This window comes from Alosa pseudoharengus, unplaced genomic scaffold (genome assembly GCF_046254945.1).
Source record: "Alosa pseudoharengus isolate Yale_2024_CS ecotype anadromous, Long Island Sound unplaced genomic scaffold, YU_APseudo_1.1 YU_APseudo_1.1_scf_3, whole genome shotgun sequence".
Classification (NCBI taxonomy): domain Eukaryota; kingdom Metazoa; phylum Chordata; class Actinopteri; order Clupeiformes; family Clupeidae; genus Alosa; species Alosa pseudoharengus.
Window position 1 is genome coordinate 34631435 of NW_027468718.1, and position 19837 is coordinate 34651271.

The window sequence follows — 19837 nt, forward strand, 5'->3', positions numbered from 1 at the left end:
CGAGTGAGTGATTGAGTGTAATGATTATGGAGAAGTCTCCTGGTAATCACCAGCCAGCAGACAACTGTTTAACAACCTTGAGTACAAAGGTCAGTGAAGGAGCAGACAGAAGAGGCTAGTGGGAGTGGACTCCTAAACAACAGCGGCGACAGGGCTCAATAACAGATACAGAGAAATGAAATTCTCAGAAATGCTACCAGTCACCTCAGGGTCAGTTACACGTGAGTTTGTCCACATGTGTGTGGACTTCATGCACCTGAAAGAGATGGTGACTCTCAAGATGAAGATGTTCCCCAAGTCGTCAACTCTTCTGAGGATCCTTTTGTAAAAAAAAACAAATAAGGGAGTGATTTGGGAGACATCCCCAATTTAGGGAGCAGCAGCCTGCAGAAAAACCAACGAAAAGAAGCAAGCGTGAGGTATCAGCAGAGGAAATGGTTCTTGGCAGGCAGCAGACGGACGCCTCTGTGCAGGACCCCAGAGGCCCCCAGTGGACCGGGAGCCGTAGTGTGGACTGGTGCCCACCACTTGTGCTCAACCTGGCCATGGCGCTACAGGTAGGGCATCATAAAGCATTATGACGAGGTACAATAAGACACTGCATTGGCACTACACACTACAGTTTAAGAGTTTGGCAAGCAAGGTATGTTGGTCCCAAAATGAAATTGTGTACTGAAGGTGAAACTGTGTGCTGACACTACAGATGCACTTAGGTTAGGCATTATTTTTCTCACTACAAGGGAGACCACTTTTGTACCTAAACAGGTCGAGTAGGGAGAGCCATGGAGCACTGATAGCAACATTTTTTCAAGAATGGCTAAATAGTTCTGCAGCCCTGCAAATCCTCAAATGAAAAACAAATAAAATTGTTCCTCTCTCTCTCTGATTGGGAGTGTTTAGTGGCGTGCAACATGACTAAGTAGATAGATAGATAGATACATAGATAGATGCTTTATTGATCCCCAAGGGGAAATTCAAGTGATTAAAATCACCATCAGAGGCGGACAGAGTACACAGCTTCATTACTTGAATAAAAGTACAGATACCCTTTGCTAAATTTTACCCAAGTAAAAGTACAACAGTCAGATGTCTACTTAAGTAAAAGTACTGAAGTACTTGTTTTTAAAAGTACTTGAGTATCAAGAGTACATTTTCTAAATATTGAATTACTACTGCCACAGTGCTTACACTTACGTTACAGAAACGTCCTACATGGAGTTATGAAAAATGTTAATGTTAATACCTTGGAGAATGTAAAAGGAATTGAAAGTAAAATCAAGTCATTTTCTTCTTTTTACCATGTTGCCAGGGATGGGCAGTATGTCTAATACATGTATTTAAAATACGAATTTCAAATACAAAATACTATTTTGTAATTGAAACACTTGAAGCGAACACTATCATTAACTTGTTCAGAATATTGAAATAGTCTGGCGAGGTGGGGCCACGGGTTGGCACATTCCCGGGATGGACCTGCTGCGTCTTCATCCATTGTTTCGTCCATGGTTTCGTCTCTTACCTAAATCTAACCATGGAGTTGACTTTGGCGGAAAGCTGAAGGTGATTGCTGATAGGCTGTCCCAATCAGTGGTGCCTGCACAATCCAATCACGTTTGAGAGGGAAACAACAACTTGAGGGTTTCCGAGATTTTTCTTTTTTCCTTTTTTTTTAGAAGTAGTAACGGGTACTCACGGTTATGGATAGAAATGTAGTGGAGTAAAGAGTACAATATTTGCTTCTCAAATGTACTTGAGTAAAGTCATGAGTACTCCCCAAAATTGATACTTGAGTAAAGTACAGATCCCTCAAAATTGTACTCAAGTACTGTACTCAAGTAAATGTACTCCGTTACTGTCCGGCTCTGGTCACCATGCATGACCTACAGTAGCTGGCATTCCAAGACCAACTTCTGACTTCCTCTCCAGCATTCTTTCCTTCCTCTCACTTCCTCCTGTTAGTTCCACCATAGTCACTCCCTCTCACTCTCTCCATCTCACTGAGAAACTGAGAAGGTTTAGGGGCAGTTACTCTGCAGAATGGTTGAGAGCAGTCCTTTCATGATGTAAACACACTCTTTACAACCACATGCTTATGACTCAACATACGGTATATAGCTCTTTATCCTCTCTTTTTTCAATTTGTCTTTTCTCTATTCCTTTTCTTTCTTTATTCTCTTCATCTAATTCTCTCTTCTCTTGTTCCCTCCTTCATTCATTGCCGGTGCCCCACTGCCCCCATCTCCCCAGCATGTGTTAGTGCAGTGTTCGCTGCTGGTGCTGACGGTGGGGATGCTCCAGTGTCGTCTCCAGTGGACAGTGGCCCAGCGGGGTCAGCACCTGGCCTCTCTGCTCTTCTCCTCGGCCCTCGCCACTCTCCTGCACATCTGCACGGGCTCCTGGTCAGACACTTTACCTGCGCATGGTTGTCATCATCACACTACATCTTAAACATACAGAATCAAACTGGCTTTTCTGTACAGAAATGACTTGTCACTGTGGAACAGGTCTCATTTTTGGTGAAGAAAGTTCATACATAGTAATGTCTAGACCTTTAAAGGCACACTATGCAAGATTTTCACCTTTATGAAGCCAATTTGATGGTAAACGAACTTGTAATAGGTGAATCGTTCACCTAGCATAGCTATACAGCATAGACGTAGCGAGTCCCTACTGAGAAAACCAGCCATGCAACTTCCAAGAGTGGCACCCCGCCAAAACTCGCGAGAATCTGAAACAGTACCTTGTCTTGACATTACCTTGCCTTGCTGCTATTTACAATAGCAGACGTACATATAAATACATCGCAACTCTAGAGGGAACTCTAAACTCGCCGTGAATACCTACCTACACCTGCATAGTATACCTTTAAAGGGACACCAGGCAACGTTTTCATGTTAATTACTCATCTTCGTAAGTCAGTATATGGTTAAATGACTCATTACAGGGCAAATGAAGACTCTCTCGCCCGCCCCTACTGCCTGTAGGAAGAATATCCCGCTTGCAAGTTCAGTGTATCGTACCCGGCGACCGAAGCAGTTTCAGTTTCCATCCTGCATCCACAGCACAGAGGGAGGCTAACGAAACGCTATTGATTGTTGCAAACGTGTGTATAATGGCAGAGCCGGCAAAGAAGCAGCGAAAACCCTTGATGGAAGATGCAAAGAAAAGGAAAAGAGCTTCAGACCGAGCGAGGGGGAGTTTCGTAGAGAAAAAGCATCAGGCTTGGCTGGTGTCCCTTTAAGCCTGTAGCCATTTTGTTGTCCACAACTAGTTGACTACTGCCTACATCACTGTAAACTGATTTTAATAGTCAACTAGTTGACTAACTGATGAATGTCTTAACACTCAAACACATAAACACACATAAACACACATAAACACACATTAACACACATAAACACGTGTGATGTTTTCTCAGCTTGCCACTGATGCAGGCTCCGTCCTTGGAGATGCTGGTCCCTGCCCTGGTCCTGCTCTCTGCTAAGACAGGTGAGGGAATTACACCCACACACACAATTACAGGTGAGGGAATTACACACACACACACAATTACAGGTGAGGGAATTACACACACACACACAATTACAGGTGAGGGAATTACACCCACACACACAATTACAGGTGAGGGAATTACACACACACACACACTAATTACAGGTAAGTATAAATACTCTTTTGATCCCGTGAGAGAAATTTGGTCTCTGCATTTGTCCCAATCCGTGAATTAGTGAAACATACTCAGCACACAGTGAGGTGAAGCACACACTAATCCCGGCGCAGTGAGCTGCCTGCAACAACAGCGGCGCTCGGGGAGCAGTGAGGGGTTAGGTGCCTTGCTCAAGGGCACTTCAGCCATTCCTTCTGGTCGGGGTTCGAACCGGCAACCCGGTTACAAGTCCGAAGCGCTAACCAGTAGGCCACGGCTGCCCACCAGTAGGCCACGGCTGCCCGTGAGGGAATTACACACACACACACACACACACACACACACACACACACACACACACACACACACACACACACACACACACACACACACACACATACTGTACACAAAACACACCATTAGGAAGGAATTACACCCACACACACACTAATTACAGGGAGGGTGTTCAAGCCATCAGCTGCATCCCATGCATGCAGTCCAGATTTAGAGTAGAAAAAGGATGATTCCCTAAAGCATTATTGTACAACCACCTTGGTAACGATGAGGAAACGATTTAGAAAATACATTCTCTCCATCATTTTGTGATTGTCACTCCACAAAAGCATATGGGGGGGGGGGGACCTGCTGTGAACCACTAACATCACCTTGTCTTTGTTTTCCCAGTGACACACTGTGTGTTTGTGTTGTTCTGTAGGGAACGAAGAGGACTGCAGGGGGCAGTATAGCGAGACGGAGAGGTGTGACGCCCAGGGCACTGCAGAGAGAGAGGTAGGCCACTCGCCAGGAGCTATCCGTAGTTCTGAAACCCCCAAATCACCCCTCTCTCCCCACCTCTACTCACACAGCACTCACAGCACTGAGTAGCTCCAGTAGTTCCAGTAGTTCCAGTAGCTCCAGTAGTTCCAATTGCTCCAGTAGTTCCAGTAGTTCTAATAGCTCCAGTAGTTCAGTAGTTCCAGTAGTCCAGTAGTTCCAGTTGCTCCAGTAGTTCCAGTAGCACACACAAGTATAAATGTGCTATGAATTTACATATAAACACCAACCACCACGCATTTGATGACTTTTTATTGAAAGCAAACGGCATATTTCACATACATGCTTCCAACTGTAGAAGCCGGTAGGCAAAATACTTTTTCCCTCTCAATGAGAAGTGATCAAATGCAGTGGGGTGACAAGTTTGGATTTTCATTCATATGCTACCTGCCATCATCTGACTGTTGTCTCTGCACAGCAACTTCCTCTCAATATCAACTAGAGTAATTGTGGGTACCTGTGATCGGGATGGCGTTGCGGTGATGGAAATAGGAGACAGTGGTGATGTTTCTCAAAAATAGCCAGGTTTTATTTCCACCTTAGCAGAGCATGCATGTACCAGTATGGAGAAATCGGAAAATAAAAGAAAAAAACAAACTCCAAACAAAAATCTCAAATCAATCACTAAACTTTCAAAATATATCAAAATTAACTTTGACCACCCTCTTCAATTATAGGGTAAACTGCTGCAGATCACAAAACGAGTTTTAGGCCTATAAGCAGGAGCAATCACTTGCTCACCTCAGACCATTCTACCTCCTTCTGCCCTCAACCATAGTCCCACCAGAGAATTTAACTCTGCCGACTAAACCAATGCACAATCAATCAATCAATCAACTAACAAAACGCATCTTCTCTATATAAATATCCAATAATACATTCCATACCATAAAACCCACTGTTTCATAACAAGGCAATCCTATTATCTAATTTCATAACCTAATACATAGCATACATAACCAGAACGTCCCAAACACCCCTCTTGTCCTGCACACTTGACCTCTGCTTGTGCAGTACGTCACACTCCGCGAACGTATAATGTTCCTTGCGACTTTCCGTCGGGTCTTTTCTCAGTCCCCAGACTAGGGATGGGCAGAACGAGGCTTTGTGAAACAACGAAACGTTCGAAGCAATTGCGTCGGAATTGTGTCGAGGCTTCGAAACAATCCGACACACGTAACTCCATGGTGACATCTAGTGGCCAGTTTTGCGAACATCACATTTTGACCGTGAAGCACAACTGCTTCAGACGAAGAATATAAATAGCCAACATGGAACGCAAGAGTACGTCCACAGCCACATAGTTCAGTGGTTAACACACTTGCATTCGGCCGGAGCGGCCAGTGTTCGACTCCCTGCTGGTGCTTAAAAAGTTCAGACTAGTATATGCCTTCAGTAACTAGAAAAATTTTATATCTGCCAGTTACAGATGTTTTGTTATTTCAGTTTCATAGTACATTATCCTTTGGAATATGCTGGAGAGGAAAATGCTACAATGGTTTTAAAATGTAGCCCAGGGTTTTTTTGGGGAACATGTTGTATAGGGAAATAAAGGATACATGAATGAAGCAGGTTAGACTAATCAGGTTCAACATGGGAAACACATTTTTTGTATGTCAACATCATTTTTTATTTAGGAATAAGAGTTGTTCTGCCGTCTTGGCATTTAATCTGTTTCTTGTTTTTGAATAAACCTCCCCAGCCTTGGAAAAAAATCTTTCATAAGGCACACTTGTTGCTGGCATGCACAAATATTTTTTTGCCATCACACTTAGGTTTGGATAAACCACTCCCCTCTCCTGCCAGTATTTCAAAGGGTCACTAGACTATATCTATCTAAACTATCGCTCACTGTCGATCTCTAGCCTGTCAATTAATCTATATCACTAACCTACCAATCACAAGAATGCACTATCAATCGCTATATGTCGCTATATCTCTCAAAATCTCTCTCCTCACAAAAAACCCACAAAGATAGGATGTGTTTGAATGACTTTTAAGCATTCTGGGACTTTGTAATTTAGATCAAACAGGTGTTTACTCGGGTAATTGGCTCGCGCGGTAAGTGTGCCACCTGTCCAAACCAAATTGAAACACCACGAAGCCTCACTTAGCCATGGTCATGTGACATGGGCGTTTTGAACCACACTTCGAAACACTTTTCGAAACACTTGCGTTTTGGAAGCTCGACCAAAGATAATGAATGCGTAGCAAGATGGGTCGTCCTAGTTCATGTCTATGAGGGCAAAGTGGAGTTCAGTCAGAGACGGGCTCTGGTTCAGTTCCCGCCTGCACAGGGGCGTGTCACTGACGTATGACACGTTTGAACGCCTCGGTTCCACGCCAGACAAGCCAAAGTACAAAATAAACTTGGTGTACACCTTCATTAATGTTGATTTTCTCCCGACTGGAGGGTCATACTATCACGACATTCTACTGAAATAGGGAGGAGGGTTTGGAGATCATGATACCGTGTCCGAAATGTGCATCCATTGCTCAGAAAAATAAGGCTTTGACAAGTTCTGGGAAATTCTTGGATTCTGCCATAGACCTCAATGTTAAAAAGAGAGCCCGATCACTGCATAAATGTGCGGGGGCGTGTACTGCTACCCTATTTGCATAAATTTCCAGGGACAGGAAATCGTCTCTTCAAAGTATCTTCGTAATCAACCATCTTTGGCTCGACACTGTTTCGAAACGTCAGCTTCGAGCGTCACATCCCTACCCCAGACCAGGAAGCGCTATTGTCCGACACAATAGGCTTGTTCGACTTGGACTGAGTCTGACTTGGTCTGGCTTTCTACGTAAACGTGATCTTCAGAGGCTAGCCGGAAGGGGCTACAACAGAGGGCAGCTCATCCCGGACAGACAGGCTACAGTCTGCCTGACGTGACTCGCGGGAGACATCGCGGGAGATATCGCGGAATTTTGTTTGCAATAAACACAGCAGAACTTTCATTCTTACTCATTAAAATGAGCATGATGACTGACGAAATAAATTCTTATGATGTAGTTTAAATAAACCACTGTTGTCATACAGTTAACAGGCCTGCATTGTAGCACATAAATTCAATATCAAGTGTTTCCCCTATATGTGTGTCTATCTATTTAGCCAACAGCCGAAAATAACAGAATATCCAAACGTTTTCAGTAGGCTAGCCTACCATTGTTGCAGAAATCACGTATAAGAAGGTATCCCTTCGATTTCTGTTTATTTTCGCATATTCCAACATAAGGAAGCAGCATGAGACTCCCGTCATAATCGTCATGAGGACATTCCTCCCAAATGGCCCTATCACGTCGTTGAACTGACGTCATGAGGGCGTGTTTTAGCTCGTGCAGCTCGTGGAAGGCAACTGCAAGATCTGTCTGCAGGCTAAGACTCCCGCGATATTTTAAGGTCATGTGACATGGTGTCACGGTGGTAAGTCCCTCCCCAGCTGACAGAAGTCGGACAGAATTTCTAACCAGTAAGCATTGCGTCCATCCCAGTATGCATTGTGTTCAACCCAGCATGCATCACATCAAGTCAGATCTGCACAGATCTGCCTCAAGTCGAACACGCCTAATGAAAAGTTTGCTGAATGTTCGTGTTCCCTCAACCTCTAATATTGTCCCGTATGCATTTTGGTGTTACCGTTGCAACCATGCTGGATGCCGTTCGTGTTCGTGTGTGCAAATAAAGTGTGTTTGTAAATCACGTTGTCCGTTCCTTGTGTTTAGCTCCCATATGAAATAAACTGTAGCCGTAACGGGCAACCGCACCGTTACAGTACCATAAAGCCTTTAGCATAAAGTCAATGAGAATAGCATGCACATGCAGGCACATTCACACACACACACACACACACACACACACACACACACACACAGGGATACTGCACAAATACACTAAACAAATACACTGAACACTGTGCGTGTGTGTGTGTGTGTGCGCGCACACGTGTGTGTGTGTGTGTGCACGCGTGTGTGTGTGTGTGCGTGCGCGTGTGTATGTGTGTGTGTGTGTGTGTGTGTGTGTGCGTGTGTGTGCACGCATGTGTGTGTGTGTGTGTGTGCCTGTGCTCAGCTCCAGGGCATGGTGGTGGTAGCTGGACTGCTGCAGGTGTGTGTGGGGGTGTGTGGGCTGGGCGGTGTGTGTCTGCGGCGCTGTGGACCGCTGGTGCTGGCTCCGCTGCTGTGCGTGCTCGGCCTGTCCATCTACAGGGAGGCCGCGCTGCTGTGCTCTGACCACTGGGGATTCGCAGCTCTGTGAGTGGACGCACACACACACACACACGTCCCTCTGCCATGTTTGTGAGTGGACGCATACACACGTCCCTCTGCAATGTTTGTTGAAGACACATGAACTCACTTGTTGACATTTACAGTGCTTTGGCCTGTAAGCTGACCTTAGAGTTAAGCACCTAAGTCTCTTTACCCCTGATGGTTGTATCTGATTAATTGTAAAAGTCAGTGTCTTGATGTATTTTTAAATTGTGAAATGGCAAAGAAGTGACATTGTGTTGGATTTCTGTGCCTTATTATTATTATTCATATTTTGCAAACTACTGTATGTACTGTTCTGCAAACTGTTTGAGGCGGAGAATGTGCTTAAAGTTGTGCAGATCTAGGCAGATGGTTTGCTCCTTAAAGGAATACGGTAAAATTGGGTCACTCCCCGCAGTCCCTAGAGTTGGATGAGTGAGCCAAAGTGTTTTAGCCGACCCAGCCATTGTCCTAATCTAGAAACGGCCCCGTTAGCTTTATTTTAGCGTAGTCGCTGTAATCCGGAGATTCCAGCTAGCATGTCGTTCCAAAAGTGAATCAAATAACTCAGGATTTTTTATAATTATTTCTCGTAACCTGTACATTCACATCGAGTACAAATATAAATGCAAATTAACACGAAAAGACATCACGCAACATCTGTAAACCCTCAACTTTCGGGAATACACCAGCGTGACTACCAAGTTCTCTGCTACTAGGCTGACACTGACAGGTGGGCTTTCTCTAAGAGTTCTAATGGCGATGAATATGGAAGATTACACGATAGACGAAGATGATGACTTTGACTACCAAGATCCAAGACCCTACCTTTTCGAACCTGAGTTCACTGAAGAGGAGTTGCGAGCTTTGGATCTGGGAAGAGAGGACGTTGCGACTAGTCAAGGCGAGTCGGATGAGAGAACGAGAGCAAACACGAACTGGTGGTGTGAGTGTGGAGTGTGCCAACCCATGCCGACTGAAATAGAGTGTTTATGCTGTGCAGAGTGGGATAAAATACTGCCCACTCGATGGTGGGCAACGCTCCCGAAGAGGAGCGTGACCGCACTTGTGTCACTGCTACCGACGACTTCTCAGCAATGATCCATCCTGCAGTCCTCAGTTTTTTTTCCACACTCCACACTCACACCTGTCAGTGTCAGCCTAGTAGCAGAGAACTTGGTAGTACTCGATGTGAATGTACAGGTTACGAGAAATAATTATAAAAAATCTTGAGTTATTTGATCTAAGCTAAGCTAAAGCTAACCGGGCCGTTTCTAGATTAGGACAATGGCTGGGTCGGCTATAAAACGCTTTGGCTCACTCATCCAACTCTAGGGACTGCGGGGAGTGACCCAATTTCACCTAGGGGTGGCGTATTCCTTTAAATAACTCCACTTACTGTGGAATACTTTTGATTTTAGTGTTTAAGCGATAGAAAAAACTGTCATTGTGTTAAAGTGTGTGTGTGTGTGTGTGTGTGTGTGTGTGTGTGTGTGTGTGTGTGTGTGTGTGTGTGTGTGTTTCTGACAAAAGGGCAGTATTCCTCATGGTGTGTGTGTGTGTGTGTGTGTTTCTGTCTGAAGGGCAGTATTCCTCATGGTGTGTGTGTGTGTGTGTGTGTTTCTGTCTGAAGGGCAGTATTCCTCATGGTGTGTGTGTGTGTGTGTGTGTTTCTGTCTGAAGGGCAGTATTCCTCATGGTGATTCTCTCTCAGCATCTGCGTTCCGTCTCCTTCTCTGCCCTTCCTGATTTTGCACAATTCCCATTCTATAGCATGTTGTCTGTAAGTACACACATACACACGCACACACACACACACACACACACACACACACACACACACACACACACACACATCCTCACTATCATGTAAACACTGGCTTACACAGAAATGCTCTTCTAGAGATTAATAATTTTACTGTATATATTTGTTGTATATGCATGCATACTGTATGTGTGTGTGTGCCTGTTTGTGTGTGTGTGTGTGTGTATCACTGTGTGTGTGTACATGTGTGTGTATTTGTGTGTGCGTGTGTGAACAAGTAGGTGCTGCTCCCCGTGCTGATTGTGTGGGGTGTGTGTGTTCTGCTGGAGTTCTCGGGGCATTTGCAGCTTCATACACTCTCTGACCTGTTACCTGACCCGGGAGTCCAAAACGAGACCGCTCCACGCCTGCTCAACGACACACACACACACACAGTTCTCTCCTCAGGACCATCTCTCAAACACTCCGGAACACTTCCCTGGATCAGCCTCCCACACACAGGTGTGTGTGTGTGTGTGTGTGTGTGTGTGTGTGTGTGTGTGTGTGTGTGTGTGTGTGTGTGTGTGTGTGTGTGTGTGTAAGCCTCTCTCTCGATATTTATGTATATGTGTTTGTGTGCCCCCTGATAAGGATGCCCAGTTATATGTATCTCTCCATTTCATCTTTCTCTCTTGTGTGTGTTTATGTCTGTGTACCTCTTTATCTTCATGTGTGTGCATGATTGTGTGTGTGTGTGTGTGTGTGTGTGGTCCTCTTCTCCCTCATGCGTGTAAGTGCAGGCGTGTGGCGCCCCCTGCTGTCTGGACGTGCTACTGCAGCTGGTGTGGCGGCGGCACTGGGCTCCTGTTGCAGCTCCATGGCCGTGTACTGCCTGAGCTCTCGGTTCCTGGGGGCCCCTCAGCCCCCCGCGCACGCCTGCAACCGCGGCCTCCTCTCCGAGGGCCTCGCCACCCTGACCTCCGCCCTGCTGGGGTCAACGCTAGGGGTCGCCAGCAGCACGGCCAACGTCTGCACCCTCGAGCTGAGCCAGGTGAGGGCACTGGAGTTAACTCAGAGGTCGTTGGGGTCAAGTCCAGGGATCACCTCTCTTTAATCTTGTTCACTCATAAATGCACAAAAATACTGTCACTATTTCCAGTCCTTTGCCAAATGGCACTCATTATACCAAGGCACCATTCCATGACAAGCTCAAGTCAAGGCAGTTTTATTTTCATACATAAGTCAACTCTATGTGCTTTACGTAATCCAAAAACAGAAAATAGCAGATAATAATAAATGAAAGCATGAGGGACAAATAAAAATAGAAATATTAAATAGAAATAGAAATAGAAATATTAAGAAGACAAAAGGCTCAGGTAAATAACTAACTAATACCTGAACACTCAAGTTAAACTAGGAATGGAATTGGTTTTTTTTTTGCACAATGAACACACAACTAGAGTACTGTGAGGAGCAACTCACATTTGATTTAAGGTGTTCTGGATTAGAATCACGGACCGCACCTTTAACAGCCACCATCTTTGTCTCCTCTCAGTGTGGCTCCAGGAGGACGGTGCAGCTGGCGGCCATCTTGGGACTGCTGTTGGGACTGTCCCCCAGACTAACAGTCCTCCTGTCCTCCATCCCACTGGTCATTTATGGTGATTCTCCTCTCTCTCTCTCTCTTTCTGTCCTTCTCTCTCTGTCTCTCCCCCCCCACTGGTAATTTATGGTGATTCTCTCTCTCTCTCTCTCTCTCTCTTTCTTTCATCTGGATAGCTCTCCAAAGGTGTGGCAGTTTACTAAGGCAACAGTATAGGCTCCTGCAATATATGTCATTTTTAAGGCATATTGCTGAGGAAGAGCAGAAAATTCACAAAGCATGCTTACAACAGAAGTTTAGCAGCTAATCTCACTCTTCAAAACACCCTTCTGCTCGTTTGATTGGCAGCTTCCACACTAGCTGCTAACATGCTACCTGATGATTACCTCTCCTAGGTGCTATCCTGTGTGTGACCTATGCTGTTGCCACAGCAACAGGGGTGACATATTTCCAGTACGGGCACATGGACTCTGGACGGAACATCTTCAACATCGGGTTCACCACGTTCATGGCCCTGGTTCTACCACGCTGGTTCCGTCTACAACCTGACGTTCTGTCTATAGGTACCTCCTTCTACTTGTCTATAGATAAAAATGGAAAACAAATCTCTTGGTTTTGTGATTTTTGTGAAACTGACTTTGTGAGTTTGTAAACATGCTCGTTCATGTGTGTGTGTGTGTGTGTGTTTGTGTGTGTGTGTGCGTGTCCATGTTTCAGGGCAGTCAAGTGCTGATGTGTTCCTGCTGTCCGTGCTGACCTCACCCATGTTGCTGATCTTCCTCATGGCCTTCCTCCTGGAGAACTCTGTCTCTGGTAAACACTACTCCCATCTCTGCCTCTCATCTGGCTTCATGGATATCCTGTATGTCTCAAAGCAACACAATGCACTTCTTATACCTTAAAATAATGCCTTCAAACTAATTCTAATGCTACACTAGCTTATGATACAGAGAATAAATAATAATAATAAATAGCAGTGAATATTGAGGTCAAGGGACATAGCTTTCAATTCTTCCATCGCTGTGTGTAGAAATCTGTAAGATTTCAGTTGTCTTATACTGTATGCATCGTTATGTGATGGCACTTTTCCATTGGCTTACATTGTATTTAATACAGTGGTGAGAGGTGACCTGGTGTTAGCTGGTTAGCATGTTAATGTTATAGTAGTGGATGTCTGGGCAAAACAGATATGATATGATTTGATATGATGGTGGAAACAGTTTTTTTTTTTCATTCTGTTGCTATTTCTAAGTCATTTTTGAATATTCTACACTAAAAGTGGGTTAGACCAGTTAGCCTATAGCTTCCTTTTAGCTATAGGCTAGCTATAGGCTAACTGCGCTAATCCACTTCTAGTGATTTTATGCTAAACTTGGGTAACGGTATTAGACTGGGTTATTGCACTCACAGGGAATAGAAGGATACGTATCCCCTTATCTAAGGTAGACGGCTAATATGTTAATTTCCCCAAGTTGCCGTGTTTCTTTAACTCTCTCCATGCAGGTAGTCTAGCAGAGAGAGGCCTGACCAGGGTGGAGGGAAAGAGGGGGGAAACGGTGCTTGTCCTCTCCGACGGGAGACAGAACCACGGCGAGAGAGACGCCACGTATGAACCTCCCTATGTGGTCAGGAGACTGCTGGCGATGCCTTACCTGAGGGTCGTCCCTTTCTATGCCTGTAGGCTCCCAGAGAGACAGGAAGTGGCTACACCCACGCAGGAAATGACTAATTTACTGGCTGTGTGATGATGTAATGGGAAGATGGTATGGGGAGGGGCTTTTAAGGGAGAAAGACAACTGTAAGATCGAGAAGTGTGGAAGAAACAGAAATGTAAGTGCATTACTGTGAGCCTCTGTATGAACGGAAGTGCATTACTGTGAGCCTCTGTATGAACGGAAACACAGGTATTCAACAGTCTGCATATATTAGAGGGGTGTGGGGGGTGGTAAATGTTCTTGTGCAGAAGATATCTATTATTTATTATCCTCAGATCCATCCAAGCTTGAAGTAACTGGGTTTCCCATTAGCCAATCAACAAAGCAGATTTATAGATGTTTCTTTTTATTTATTTCTTTATACATTTCTTAAATGTTCGTATAACCCCCCACGAGTATAGCCTGCAGAACCAAGCAATGCCTAATGGAACTCACATGAAAATAAAATCAAGTCTCAGTGTGCAGTACAACACTTGTTAACTCACCATCTACATGCTCACATATTCTTTCTTTCTTTCTTTCTTTCTTTCTTTCTTTCTTTATTTTGTTGTCTTTATAGTTTCTTCCCTGTTTGCTTTGAACTCTTGTGTAGATTCTATGTTGTAAATTCTGCTCAAACAAGCCAACACATCTCAGTCACTTTGTTACAATACTATGCTAATCAGAAGGTGACCCAAGCCTGCATGGGGGAACTTGGACATGCTGTATCACCCTATGGCCAGAAGATGGCAATAATGAATGAGAAAGTAATGATTTTAGGAGGACTACTACACACATATACTGTAGAATAATAAAAAACTGTGTTCCCCTGGACATTCTAACATGTGCAGTTTGTAGTTTCTAGGCCAAAACACTTTTGTCAAATTCAGTGAATTTGGGTGCACGCAAACAAAGGGACATAAACTTATATTTCAAAGAACAGTGTAATAGCAATGAAAAAGGTGGTTTTAACAGTTGAGTATGGTGTAACATTACGTGAAGATACAGAGTTGCTTTGCCACTATAAAAAGCGGCACACTTAGATTTTTGCTACCCCAGAGCTAATTTGCAATGCAACTTGCCATAGGTCAGTGGTTCTCAACCTTTTTTCAGTGATGTACCCCCTGTGAAATATTTTTCCAGACAAGTGCCCCCTAACCAGCACAAAGCATTTTTAGCTAAGAAAAAAAGGACTTATAACAGAGCACTGTGCCATCAGTGTCTAATTTATTCAACTTTGGAACTGATAAACACATATAAAATTCAAACATTTGGAAAAAAAACTATTTTGAACATTTTGAATTTTAATTATCCATGACTAAATGTATTGCAAATGATTGTATATTTTGCAAATTATGTGTATATTTTAAAATCTCACGTACCCCCTGGAGTGCCTTCACGTACCCCCAGGGTTACGCGTACCCCCATTTGAGAACCACTGCCATAGGTAGTTAGCTTCAATTAACAACCAGATCTCCTTATATGGGCAATGATGAACGTTTTGGTTCTTTTTTGTAGGCGAACTTCAGAGGTTTATTGGGATGTGCTTGAGTTGTCCTGCATAGGGATGTGCTTGTGTTGTCCTGCATTGGGATGTGCTTGTGTTGTCCTGCATTGGGATGTGCTTGTGTTGTCCTGCAGGGGGCAGTATAGCGAGACTGAGGGGTGTGATTCCCAGAGCTGTGCAGACAGAGAGAGGTACTCACCAGGAGCTGTCCGTGGTGCTGACGCTGCCAGACCACCCCTCTCTCCCCCACCCCTACTCCTGTAGCCCCACTACCACACACAGAACCACACCTGCCCATCGGAGTGCAGAATACCTGACCTGGAAGTTCAGGTCACTCACACACACTCAAGTGACGCCAATTCGATTTCCTCCATCAGTTTTCCCTTGACAGGTATTGCTGGGGTCTGACACCATCTGCCCATTAAGTAAGGGAAAATGTACTGTCTGCCGGTCATTATCGAAAAATAAGTCCCGACAGGGCAAACAGGAACGGACCGCGACTCAAGCTCAAGCTCATTCTTGTCGTTCAAAGGAATGGAACTTTCTGCAGCACTCTGAAGAGCTGATACGTAAGGCACAATCAGAGAGGGTTAAAGCAGAGCTAGTAATCAGGGATCTTTGGCATGGATAATACACTGTAGAGAATGAGAATTAGAACGAGCTCTGTCATAGAATTCCACAAAATTGAAATGTGTTCTATCATAGAATTAGAGGAATGTGTTCATGTCTAACAGGTCATCTCATTCTCAGACACACTGCACACACATCTCTCTTCACTTTGTTAATGTACGTACGTGTTTGTATGTCTCTTTCTTTACTTATGTGTGTGTGTGTGTGTCGGTGAGCTTCTCTTGCTTTACATGTTTCTGGTTGCCCCTCTGCTTTAATGTGTGTGTGTGCATGTCTGCATTTGTGTGTATGTGTGTGTGTGATTTTGTTTTTCTCTTTGACGCGAAAGTACAAGTGCACAGCGTACTTTCACCCCCTAATGGCTCCCAGTGTAACAGCAGCAGGTGCAGCATCCTTGGAAGCAAAGAGCTCTCTTAGGCCCCATTCACACATACAGTCAATACCCATCAATCCAGCTTCTTTCTCCTCATGTTCTGTGGGCCACAGCCAGTGGCCCTGCTCCACACAGACTGCATGGTGACTAATGAGGCAGCAGTAGCACTTATTGTGTTTGTTTATGTTCAACTTTGTCCTGACTTCACTTACCTCATTCTCTCTGTTGTCATGGGTGAGTTAGTTTTGTAAGCTAACAGTTAGTCAGTTGTCTCTTTGTAATAGGTGGTTTACTGGAAGAGGGTGTTTTAAAACAAACCAGGACTATTTTTAAAATGTGTACGTCATATAGTATATTCCGTAGAAGAATGGGAGTGCACTCCATCTTTGCAGGGTGACTGCATGTGGTTTCCTAACAGCAGGGAGAGGTACAGTGAGCTGTGCAATTCCAGGATTTGTCTAAATAAATGGTTCTTCTGCAGAAAGTCATGGGGTATGGGGAATTACATCTTTGAAAATGATTTATTTGTCTGAGTGTGTAAGTGTGTTACAAAGACATCTTTGAAAATGATTTATTTGTCTGAGAGTGTATGAACTGGTATAATGCATCATTACAATAAAGTGTTTATTATTTGGACAGGGCAGTGGATATCTACAGGAAATAAGTAGGAGAGGGGGGTGCACTGGCAACTGGTTATGGGTCAGAACCAGACCCAGAACCCTGTGGGCAACATGGGGACCTGTATGGGTCAGAACCCTGTGGGCAATATGGGGACCTATATGGGTCAGAACCACACCCAGTCAGAACCACACCCAGGCCCCTGCGGGCAATATGGGGACCTGTATGTGTTTGTGATGTTGCGTGAGCCACAGTTATTCAAGTCAAATCTGAATGAGGTGCCCTACAGTTCCTCTGTGTAGAGGTGTGAAACAAACACTTTACAACACTGGATTTGTATCATTTTTTTAATTTTGAAAAATAGATCTTTAAATACTTTTCTTTTTAAAAACAATATATCATTTGACATCTTTTTCCTCAATAAAAAGAAGATAATGCCATAGAGAGTGAAAAAAAGGGGTCTTACTGTTAGGGGTCGGACTGTACAGAACACACAGAACCAATGCCATCACTCGTTCCCATGGCAACAGGAAATGTCAGAGGGCTTAACACAGGTGTTGTGTTCTGCGTATCTAGAACTTTGAACACAGGTGTGTGCGCTTTACGACAGACCAGCCAAACACACCACAACCATTAAATATATGACAACAGAAGAACAAAAAAGGGAAAAAAAAACTATGTACACTTTTTCGAATGTGTTCTGACCCCTTCAATGACAGACTATGGAGAACATGAGAAATATATAAATGCATAAATAGAATGTAGAACTGTAAGAACATCTTACTCACACTCACACAGAAACCCCGGGCCCTAACCCAATCCTTCCGTGATAGCAGCTGTCAGTAGAATGGAGTCAGATCCCTTGCCAGATCTGGGTCAAACCAGATTTTCTTGTTTTTCCCCGGAAGAAAAAGAAAGATCTGGAAGCCTCTCTGTTCTCCATTCAATCCATTCCAGAATGCTCACAGCTAAAAGCTACAAGAGATTCCATGTGGCCCCTTTAATATTAAATGACTCCTAGCAGGTTAGCATCATAGCACATAGCATCTTCCAGTCTTTCCACTGGGAGAACCTCAGTTGTGATTCTCAGAGACATGGCTTTCACTGCTGCGTAAGACTATTTAGCATAAGGCTAAATATCGCAGGTTAACTGCATACATTACTTATACCCTCTGGGCTGAGTAACATGGAGTGATGCACTATGAATGAGTATTTCCTCCACTATTTTTCATCATGTGTTTGTGCATGCAAATCAGTTTACAAAAAGCTGTGTGTGTGTGTGTGTGTGTGTGTGTGTGTGTGTGTGTGTGTGTGTGTGTGTGTGTGTGTGTGAGTGTGTGTGTGTGCGTGTGTGTGTGTGTGTGTGTGTGTAAGCACTTTCCTTCCAGTGTAGACTATAGAATGGAAGCCTTAATCTCTAACTCTATGGGCTTCATAATCCGCCACCCATTGAGCAGCAGCTGAGTTTAAATAATATATTACCAGAGTCAGCTGCTTTTTGGTACACCTTTCTAGAAAACAAATAAACAAACCAACAACAACAAACAAACACAAACAACAGCAGTATTCCAACACATTATGTAGTGTTATTGGTAGACCCTTCTAAAAAAAATAACAGACTGCTGTTAGAAATCATCAATGGCATCAAAAACCTCCAGTGAGCCTCTTCCCTGTGTTCATCTGTCTCTCTGTGTGTGTGTGTGTGTGTGTGTGTGTGTGTGTGTGTGTGTGTGTGTGTGTGTCTTCTGTATTTATGTGTGCACGCTTGTGTGTGTGTGTGAGTGAGTGAGAGGGGCTGGTGCAGGTCTGGCTATGATCCAACAGACTCAATCCAGATGTGTGTCAGGGGAGTTTCCTGAGTCAGGTGTCTGCTTGGGCCCCATAGTCCAGCACATATGTGGCTGCCCTCTTTTTCACCATGTCCACAACTTGTCCCTTTTTGTCCGGTCATTGTGTTTGACACACAACTACATCACCTTTCTATCTTGTTTTGTCCCTTCATTCTTTCTTTTTCTCTCCTTTCACTTGTTTCTTAAATCCATCACTCTGTCCATATTTTCACCATTCACACTCTTCCTCTCGTTTACTAGTCCATCTCTGTGCCATTTCATCACTGAGCCTCTTCATTGAGTCTTTCAGTGTTTTTCTTTCCTCTCTTCCATTTGCCCTGACTTTGTCTCTCCGTCTTTCTCTCTCTCTCTCCCTCTCTTTCTCTCTCTCCTCTTCCGTTCTCTCATCCGTCGGCGGCCATCCCCCAGGGGTGAAAGTGAGATGAGTCCAGCACGGCTGAGCCGAGCCGGTGTAGGAGCCAAGCGTACCAGTGTGTGCCCGACCCCGTGCCCGCGCTCGGCCCTGCCAGTCTGTGCAGCGCCCGCAGCGGGGCCAGTGCCCAGTGCGCCAGCCACTGCTGGTCCACGGCGGCGTAGCAGGACGCCAGCACGTCGTCCACCACCAGCGTCCCGTGGCGCGTGAGGGGGGCGAACGCGCCCGTCTCCTCGCGCACCTCGACCCACGTGACCCGCGCCAGGCGTCCCCTAAGTGCCCCCTTCTTCACTTGCAAATGGGTCCCCTCCTCCTCCTCCTCCTCCTCCTCCCCCTTCTCCTCCTCCTCCTCCTCCCCCCGGCTTGAGGCGGTGAGGACGCACTGTCCGGGCCGCACGTCGCTGGCAAAGGCCTCGGTGAGCGCGCTGCGAGAGCAGCGGGCAGCGTCCGTGACGAACACCAGGTGGGCGGCCGTGAGGGTGAGGTTGGCGCCCTGTGCCGTGCCCAGCGTGTAGAAGGTCTTGCGGGCGCGCGGCTGCCGGTCCAGAAAGGTCACGACCTCGCTGTAGAGCAGCTCGCCGCCGCCGTCGCTGCCAGACGAGGCTAGGATGCGCTCCCCGGGTCGAAGGTCGCGCATCAGCTTCTTTACACCGCCCTCCACTGTCACCAGGGAGTTAC

The 19837-nt window shown here is 45.1% G+C and overlaps 2 protein-coding genes across 2 annotated transcripts in view; one reads left to right on the plus strand and one right to left on the minus strand.

Annotated features, from left to right (window-relative positions):
- Positions 1–434: 434 nt before the first annotated feature.
- slc23a3 (solute carrier family 23 member 3) lies at positions 435–16323 on the plus strand. The gene is made up of 14 exons (XM_076262843.1): positions 435–557; positions 2248–2399; positions 3419–3489; positions 4362–4435; positions 8550–8731; positions 10412–10511; positions 10775–10994; positions 11273–11523; positions 12028–12133; positions 12471–12638; positions 12793–12888; positions 13579–13752; positions 15411–15536; positions 16235–16323. The coding sequence occupies exons 1-14, from the start codon at positions 435–437 to the stop codon at positions 16321–16323; spliced, it is 1932 nt and encodes a 643-aa protein (XP_076118958.1).
- A 1021-nt stretch (positions 16324–17344) lies between these two features.
- The window catches only part of ihha (Indian hedgehog signaling molecule a), a 10483-nt gene continuing 7990 nt past the window's right edge, over positions 17345–19837 (minus strand). Inside the window, exon 3 of the mRNA XM_076262682.1 lies at positions 17345–19837. This exon is cut by the window's right edge and continues 39 nt beyond it. Within this exon, the coding sequence (XP_076118797.1) occupies positions 19131–19837 (707 nt within the window). The 3' untranslated portion in view covers positions 17345–19130.